Here is a 9,952-nt window from a genome sequence, read left to right on the forward strand (position 1 = left end):
TCTTTTCATTTGTAAGAGGAAGAAAGTGTTTAGTCTTTAAAAAGTTACATAGTCTTGGTTTTACAAATGTGTTTATGGTCCTTTCATTACCAACTTTTTACCTTTTTGGAAAAAAAACTTATCTTGCTATAGTTGAGAAAAACAGATGTCAAAATGCTTTCTCTACTGCAGCTAACTGCCCATGTACTCACCTCCACACACACACACAACATACAACTCACATAACCCAGTTTCCATTCTATTCTGCACCTACTCCCACTTCTGCAGGGCTCTGTTGTGCTTTAGTTGTTGTAGAAGTTCACAGCAACAGCCACACACACACACAACACACACACACACACACGCTCTTGATGCAGTGAGGGGAAATTTACAACCTCTGTTTTTTTGTATTCAAAGAGGACATTTCATTTCAGCTGAACAGAGCAACCCAAATAAATAAAGGTGACATAAAAAGCCAATCTAATCACAACACAAGCAGCACTCTCCTCCAGCAGCACTTACACAGCAGCTGTAACAGTAGCAGGCAAGCTGGCACACAGTTCATCTGGGCTCCCAAACTTCTGTTTGGCCTCTTCTCGTTACTGAGACCAGAAGAGAGACTTTTTCTCTCATAAAAGAAAAATGAATATATATAGTAAATGTTCAGCTTGTTTTTTCACTGAGGCCAAAGTGCAGTGGCATGGTTCCAATACTTTATATTACAAGGATTGTTTTTTTCTACTTTCCCCTCAGCTGGGATCCAAAGATACATATTTACATGGATGTATTTTGCTGTCTGACTGACCTCAAATTTCCATTTCCATCATTTTTTTAACATGCTTAGTTATTAAAATAATGGTGTCAGAGGATTTAACAGCGTGAATGTAGGCCTGCAGGTATGCGCTCTTGTGTGTGCTTTGTTTTTGCCTTTGCACCTGTCACCAATGAGCTGTGTGATTAACCCTGTGGGATGCTCTAAGACCTTGCAACACTGAAACCAAAGCGAAGTGGCTGCTATACACCTGTCTATCTGTGTCAGTCAGCACTGTATCACATCCAAAAGAGACACCACTAAGTTGGAAAAACAGACCCAGTTCTAACTGCAACAGATCTTGTGTGTTGCACCTTGAGCTACTATTTTTTCTCTCAGTGTTGTTATTACTCTGACTCTGTGCTGTCTCCTTGCCTCACCTTCATTGCATCATCAACCTTAACGCTCGTCAACAGTGGCTTTGCTCTTAAATTGCACACACAAAATGTTCTAAACATCCCTGAAAAGTACATTTTCTGAGAAACGTTGGATTTAGAGACAATAGACAGACAATATAGTGTATTTTTGTGTGAATATATTCATGCTTTTCACCTTCAAGGAGAGCTAAGCTTAGTTCCTCTTTAGATCTTAGCCTTATGCAAGTGAAAGTCAATGTGCAATGATCCAGTAATATTACTCTCAATTCATAAAAAATAAAAAACTACCACAAAAAGCATTTTATTAAATCTGAATCCTATCAGCTGTAATTAGGTTTAGCTTTATAACCCATAAATATCTAAAACTCTAAGATCTGTATCAGCTTTTTTTTTTGGTTAAGAAGGAATCAGATGAGCCGCAGAAGATATGAAATGTTGACTACATATGTATTGAAATAAGGAGGTGTAGCTTAAGTTCTTTACTGCTTGTTCCAAATGCTGTAGAATTATTGTGTTTATAATATTTAATAAATGTGTCTATTCTTTCACAAACAATGCTGCTGGTGATATTTTTGTTATTCTGACTGCCAGCGGTGGCTTAAAATGAACGGCTGCAAGGAGTAATATGGAACCGACGGCTGGTTCCGGGTAAAGTCTGGCGGCTGCATTTTGGACTGGTTTTTGAATAATAAAGAGTGAGGACAGATAAAAGGTTCGGTACAAGATGTGTTAGCTTCAGATTTGAAAAAAATTAGGTAGAACTGCCCTAGCCTTACTTTGGACATAGAGGTGAGTTTCAGTACCTACTGTTAATCACATAATAGTGTCCACATTAAGCCATACTGTATGTAGGCTGAACCCAGTCATTATTCACAATGGCAGTGGCAGCATTAAGTGTAACACTGAGGTATAAAGATATGCTCTGTCCTTATATATTTTTATACTAATATCCCATCAGCTCATTCACTCAGCGATATCGCATCAAAGTGGAACGAAACTTTAAATGGCCTCCTTGGAACATAACTTTGTAACACATTGAGGGGGAGATGGGCCAATTTCCAACATTTTTTTTTAACACAGTCTCCCTTTGTTCTTTACCAGCAAGAGGAGATGGGCTCTGTTCCAATACTTTCCCATTAGCACAGGTCCAGTATTGAATAAAAAGGGCAAAACCCTCCTATCTATAATACGTTCATGCTCAATTCACACTCTCCTCATGACCTTCCTTTGTCTTCAATGGCACTATAGTCAGCAGCAGCATGTTGTATGTGTGGGTTTTACATACAGAAGGGAAGTGAAGGATGGGTTGAGGTGGAAATAGAGAGGTAGAGTAACTAGAGGGAAGATATGAAGATTAAAAAATGACTGCTGGGTGATGAATAGAATATGTTGTATTCATTTACTGACATAAGTTATAAATAAACCTTTCCACAGGTGTTTTTCTCCTACCTTCATGACAATAAAGAGGACCAGGGTGACGAAGACGTTGACCTGTGGGTGTTTCCAGGCCTGAGAGTGTCCGATGTAGTCAAACTCCTCAGCGATGCCCTGTTTGGCCCACGTCCGGTTGTCCAGTAACGTCACCAGAGACTCCTTCTGGGTCAGCTATAGGCCACAGGAAGTGACATCATCAACATATGCAAACATGGGTGGGCGTGTTGTAGCATTTTTCTTCTCTTTTACTTTTTCTGCCACTAGGGGTCTCTCAATTAAAACGATAATATAAGACGGACTTTGATGATGTCGTGAAGCAGTGTCGGATCATGGGAGTCGTCATTGTTAAACAACAGCCATGGTTGATGCAAATCTGACTCAGCAGAAATCATGTTTACGGATGAGTGGCTAGTTAGCTAGTTTGGCGACTTCCTTCCTCACTCCCTTGTGTTACCAATGTTTCACCGGGAGTTAGACCAACAGCCGACCAAATGAAACACACCGTTACCCGAATAAAATTACAGATATCTTTGTGTTTGATCATTGTTGGCAACATTTGGGATAATGCGAGTACACACCTTAACATAATATTTAACAGATCACAGTTGTTTTTAGACATGTTAATGCAGTAATGTTACATATTATATCTTTAAGGATTTATGTGAATGCACTGAATCAATTCATTGATTCAGTAAATGTGACATTGGCCCTGTTCCTGTAACTGTATTACGCTTGCTTTGGCCAATGGCAGAATTTCCACTGAGAATCTGTTGTATAATACTTTAATACAACAGGCATTAGAGCTGCCTAATGGCCGGTAATTATTTCAGATTCATATGAAAATACTGCATGTTCAACAAGGTGCTTCAAAATATTGGTAGACCCTGTGCTCCTCTCTATCCAGGAGAAAGCTGGTGGTTTTGTTTTTCTGCATGCCTGTTGATACACAGTCAATTTTGCTCTTCTGACAGATTCTCTGGAAGACTTTTTGAGAAAACTCAAAAATTTTACTTTATGTCAGAGATTCACAAGCCTTCCGTGCATCCGGCCTGAGATGTAAATGTAAACACTACTACTTGGAAATAAAAAGTACCACAAATGCAAAGTTTATATAGCAGGCCAGAATGGGTGCTGAATGTGTGTTAAAAGATGTCACTGGAGATTTCAGATAGCAGGCGGGAAGACAAATTCATCTATAGTCGTTTTAAAGCCAGGATAGCTGGAGACACTGGTGGTGATGATAGCGCACACTGCCAAAGAAATGATGACAGAGGAGAATGAGAGCAAGACAGGGGGATTTAAGATACAGAATTTTGAGTGAGCTCTCCAGCGAAGGGCTTTAAGAGGAGTGGGCCAGTGTAGGCAGATTTTGAGCTTTCAAAAGCCTGACTCACCCTCTCATTAGGAACCAAAACTGAGAAACAGCGTGTGTGTGTGTGTGTGTGTGTGTATCTGTGTGTCCTGCGTGTGTTTGCTGTGTGTATGTGTGTGTGTATAAGGCTTGAGGATGCACAGAATATTCCATTTCTAATTCTGATAATTAGACGGATGAAGGGGGTGAAATTGGAGGGAACACACACACGCTCTTATGAGTCACCCCAGGAGCAAAAGGACAGTATGCTCACCCAAGTCTCCAGTGTACACAGATGATACACACAAAAGCACATTTTAACCAGTGTTATGAGTATTAATAAACAATCACACACAAACATGAATGCTAATCACGCTGTTAAGAAACAATAGAATGATCTAAAATGGTTCATTACACAGCTGCTCTGTGCAGCTGCATGAAGAGCACAACAATATATTATGAAGGAAATATAAATCAAGCTTAAATACACATTAATTTGATGTGTTCATTTCAGAGTTTGTGCTGCTGCAGACCGAATACATTACAGATAAATTAGGTCGACAGGTAATGCCACAGGCTTTTTTCCCCCCACATTTTTGAATTACAGCAATGGCCACTGTGCAGCTTGTATAAAAAATAATAGCATGTGTTGAGTGGGAGTACAGAACCTACCTTGCCAGCCATAAACTGTCCAAATCCAGGGGGAAATGTTAGTGTGGAAACAAGTAAAGTGACCAGTGCAGGGTACAGCAGACGTCTGAGGGAGGGAGAGAGAGAGAGAGAGAGAGAGAGAGAGAGAGAAAAATGGAGAGGGCAGACAGAGAGTGTATTAAAGCTAGGAAAACACAAAAACAATCAGTATTGGGCACAATAAATAGGCTCATTGGAAAAAGGCATGTTTTGCTTGAGTTAACATCAATATATTAAATAATCTAAAGCCCAATCAGAGGGGGTACAGTAAATAAGTGAATTAACACAACAGTCATTAATGCTTTCATTATTAATGTCACTGCGGCAAGGGTTCAGACTAATGGAAAACACTGGTGTTGCTGTATATTCCCACTATAAGGCATGCTATGTGTTTGTTATGAGCATCACCAAACCCTCAATAACCTCTAAAGCTTCCATGTGAAGGTGCAGGTGATCACCAGGTTTAGGTTTGTTTTTACTGGGGCTGCAACTAATAGCAGATTTATTTTCCAATCAATTATTTAGTGTATAAAATGTCAATAAATAATGAACTAAATGCCAGTCACAGCTTTCTAGACTCAAGCTGACGTCTTCAGATGTCTTGCTTTGTTGAGTCAAAAACCCAAACATATTCACTTTACATATATGATAAAAAAAACAGTGAATCCTCTCGTTTGAGAAGCTGGAAGCATAGATTGTTTGGTATTTTTTAAACAAGTTTTGCTTGTCATCAAATTGTAATCAAATGTTGTAATCAAAAATCTTGTTGATCATTTCAGCTCTAGTTTTTACAGTAAGTAATTCACTAACAATGATCTCAGAGGATGTTCGGGATAGACTCACTCAGTGTAGACAGCCACATCAACAACTCACCAATGAAGCAATACACATCCTATCACATCCTATATGACTCCCCGTCACATTCATATCAAGTGATGGGGAATTGTTCTTAATGTGCCTTAATCTACATTAAGGCTGAAATTATGCATTCAATCACAATAGGCTGGAATGGCAAAGTAAAGCTGGCACAAATATTTGGATGTTTTAAAGTAAAAGTACCAACACGTCAATGTAAAAAGACGAATTAAGTAAATAAACAGGATTAATTTCAGAACAATTTACTTAAAATAGCAAAAGTAAAAGAATAGCAGAATAGCCACCTTTCCAGACATTATTATATTACTAAATTATCATTACTGATGCATAACTGTGTAAGCAGCATTTTAATTATATATGTCAGGGCAGATAGATCATTGGTTGATAATGGGAAATTGATATTAATAGTAAAACCTTTAAAAGCACTTTCACTTTAAACTAGATTTTAGAAGCATGGAAGATTACAAAAACCTCATTAAGTAGATTTTTTTTATGCTGTTTGTCTTAATGTTTTACTGTTTAGTTTATTGTTTTTCTTTTATCTGAAACTTTGTGCTGCTGTCTTGGCCAGGAATCCACTGTAAAAGAGATTTAAAATCTCAATGGGAATATTCCTAATAAAAAATTCAATTGTTGCCAATTAATTATCAGTCGAGAATTTATTTTGAATTCTTATGCAAAGCTTTAAATGGATTTATGTTCTACGAAAGGCAAAGCATGTTTGTGAAGTTTTTTTGGTGAACTTCAGTTAATGATGATGTCAGTTAGATTGGGTTAGGACAGATGGATATTAAATTATCCAACTGATGTTGGGAGTGAACTACAGCTTGTAAAATTATCAGTTAACTTGTCGGTATAAGATGTACTTAGTTACTTTCCACAACTGGTAGAACTTACTTTTTCATGAGGAATTTGTTGATGGCCTTCTGTTTCCTGATGAACTGCACAATCAGTCTGTTCAGGTAGACAAACAAAGCCCCACCAAAACCACTGGCGATACTGCGGAGACACACAGGGAGAGACGGGCATTTTTCTACTTGGCATAAAAATGCATTCTGGGTAATCAAATTTAAACTGGATGGAACAAATGAATCCAAGCTGAAACAAACCAAAGCACAATCATAACATTTTTCTCTCAAACCAACTCCATAGGTCGTCCCCGGTGCATTTGGCCACAATAAAAGCGCTGTAAAAGTAATGAGTCTTCACTACCATACACTACAGTGGAGGCGGATGTCAGGCATAGGCGTAAATGTAATGCAGTTTAATCATATTTACAGTTGCCCCAATCCACATAATGTATGAGAAATATGTACAAATCTGATGGGAAGGGAGGAAAAAGAGAAAATCAACAAATCCTGGGGGGAGGATTTTTTCTGCACCGTAGATACAGACGAGGAAAATAACAACAGAGAAAAACAAAAACACATTTAAAGGAGAAACATACTAAAGATGAAAAATGAACAGGGAATAACAGCTAAGAGAGAGAGCATACAGTCAAAAGGGGATGTGTGGGGGAGTCAAAGCAAAAAAAGAGGTTTACATAAGCATGCATTTAAAAGCTCAGTGGGAGTCCTCTTCGTGGCAGTAAGAGGAAAATAAAGGTAGGAAGAGAAAGAATAGACTCAGACAGCTATGCAGACAACCTAATGCTTATAAATGTATCTTGCTGCATTATTAATTCTGTCAAATACATCTGAATAAATAATGAACAGGATGATGAGGGAGTCTTTGTCCCCGTTGTGCAGCCGAGGAAAACACTGCATGTGTTCCTTTTTGTGTTCTTTGTAGTTGTACCCTTAAAAAGGACCACATGTCCTCTCTCTGTGGGCTGGTTCAGGGCTAGAATTTGGGTTAATGCTGAAAATCAGAATGAGGGTTTGGGTACTATTTTAGGGGTATGATCAGATAAAAGGCATCTCAACCAGCCTGGTGCTTCTCCTAGGGCAAATCTCAACCTTTCTGATGGTCTAGGACCCCCAAGGGCCACTGACCCACATTTGATATAGTCTTAGGGATCCCTGGCAGATTAATGACAGGGTGTGAAATCTATCAACAGAATAGTGATTCTTATACATTATCTCACTGGACTAACCTTTAGTCAGTGAAATAATAGTGAAAATAAAATCTTTTTCTGCAGACCCCCTGGAACACCTAGGGGTCTCTGGACCTCCAGGTTGAGAACCACTTTTTAATCTATCAATTAACTGTTCATCTATAAAAGAAAGAAACTTCTTCAAAAATTCCCAAAGGGCCATGGTAATGTGTTTACACTGTTTGTTTAGTTTAAAACCCAAAGATATTCCATTAACAATTTAAAAATTCAGAGACTATACTACTATAAAAGTTTGTCACGTGTTGTTGATTAAATGTCCGCTGGTTGACAAATCAATAAACTGACTTATTGTCTCATAGATCATCTGAATGGATATGAAACAAATTAAAAAGACCTGAATATATGAAACATAACTATCAGTTCTGGTGACTTCAGCCCAGTAATCAACACTCACTACCGAGCCTCAATGTAGGCAGATTATATATGTTCCTTATTGTCAACAAATCCCATAAAAAAAAGACAAAAAACAACAATGAATGTATCCCACTAACAACTGTGTGTGTATCCAAAGGCTGATAAATCTTCTTCCTTGGTGCCATAGAGCTCCATCATTGTTTAAAATCCATTAAAAACACATCAGTAAGCCACGCTGTTGCACTGGCAGACATGTTCCTTCATTGTCATGAATAAACTAGTCCCCATTCACTGTAGTTTATTTTGACTCAATTCCACATTCACCAGCCTGCTGCCATAAATACTAATCAAACCAAATGTGTATTAATCCACAGCTGGAAATAGTCTCCAATAAAGGCACTGCTTACTCCTATTTGAGCAGTGTGCCGAAAACTACAATTAACTATCTTCAACTTTAACTTGATTGTTCAAGTGAAATGAGGTGAAATTTGTCTCGCAGCCAGGTAAAAAACACAGACATGAACATAAAGCATAGCACATACAGTACATAATACATAAGATAAGAAAAAAGAAAAAAAGATAAATTCAGTGAAAGAATAAAATAAAATCTCCATCCAGCTATTATCGTCCCACCCAGTCATTCGTGACTAAAACAGGATCACCATCATGAACATTTAACAGTCTGATTGCATGAGAGATACAAGGATTATATATTTATATTTGACTATATATTTGAGACCCATTTAAGTCTTCATTAGGAACCAGTGGGCTCTGGGATAAGAGCAACAGACAGCGCAGGGAAGCTGGAGGGTACTGAGAGACGGACTAACACCTTGGTTTTGGTCTTCTTAGGAGATTTGTTGACAGTAACAGAAACATAGACCTTTCCAACCTTGCGCTTTAAGGTTCTCTGTGGAGTTTTTGCTCACTAGTGGCATCGTATAGCAATATTTTCATGAGCAGGTGCTGGTTTTGTTGTTACTGTATCTCATATTCTACTGGCTTGTCTGAGAGGACAAATGCGTAGACATAAAAACCACAGAGGTGATGAGATACAGATTCCTGCTGATGGCTTCACACTGCTCCACTGATCAGCTGGTGGCATATCAATCTGCCAGCAATGCAGGCCTCAAAATACTCAAAAGTTTCTTTACTTTACAAAAGTTTTACGAGGAAGGAAAGGCATTCCACGTGTTTGCTAAACCTCAAGGACACACATGCTGAAGAACACTGACTGAAAGGACGTAGCTTTGTATGATTAAAAAAAAGAAAACGGTCAACACCACAGTAAGAAAACACCACAGAGCACCTTAATGCTTAATTCTTTTTAAAGCTGAAAATGCATTTGTTGCCACCACAACACAAATTACAACACAGTACAGTGAAGTATTGTGAAAATACAACCCTCAACCGCTGTCTGTCTCGCCTCCGAGAAGGAGCTCAGCCTAAGCCGCAAGTGGAAAGAGACAGCGGGGGGAGTTGATGGCAGCTGCACTGTGCACTAAAGCTTTGCGAGTAAAATCATCTGTACAGCTGCACTGCTTCCTATGGCTTTTAACAGCAGACTAGAATATTTGTAGGCGAATATGCTGCCTTGGAAGAACTGCATCCCCAGTAACAACAGTACTGTAGAAAAATGAGTACCGCCAAGTTTTCACAGTTATGGCAGTGACTTGGTACCAAAGTATCGGTTCTCGTGACATCCCTAATTGGCACATACACAGTGTATGTGCCAATGTGCATGTTTTCTGCATGCAGGAGTCGGGTTCAATTTCAGCCTCCTCCTCACTCCTACAGCCTGAAGCTGTAAACAGTAAGTAGAATAGTGTGTGACTCTTCAAAGACATGCCCTTGGCAGCATGTAGCACAGAACAAACTCTTTCTGGCCTACTTGACTGAGACACTGACCGACTTTCCCCGCTTGACAGCTATTGGCAGGGGGAAGATGGAAACTACATGAATGC

General features: G+C 38.9%; 1 protein-coding gene across 1 annotated transcript in view; it reads right to left on the bottom strand.

Annotated features, from left to right (window-relative positions):
* LOC118341972 (chloride channel protein 2-like) overlaps positions 1-9,952 on the bottom strand; it is a 149,556-nt gene that overhangs the window by 52,862 nt on the left and 86,742 nt on the right. Inside the window, exons 6-8 of the mRNA XM_035680397.1 lie at positions 6,416-6,517; positions 4,625-4,709; positions 2,617-2,772 (exon numbers count right to left, since the gene is read on the bottom strand). Of these exons, the coding sequence (XP_035536290.1) occupies positions 2,617-2,772; positions 4,625-4,709; positions 6,416-6,517 (343 nt within the window). The remainder of the gene's footprint in view (positions 1-2,616; positions 2,773-4,624; positions 4,710-6,415; positions 6,518-9,952) is intronic.

Source organism: Morone saxatilis, unplaced genomic scaffold, assembly GCF_004916995.1.
Source record: "Morone saxatilis isolate NCDOM2014 unplaced genomic scaffold, NCSU_SB_2.0 Contig8, whole genome shotgun sequence".
Taxonomy (NCBI): Eukaryota; Metazoa; Chordata; class Actinopteri; family Moronidae; genus Morone; species Morone saxatilis.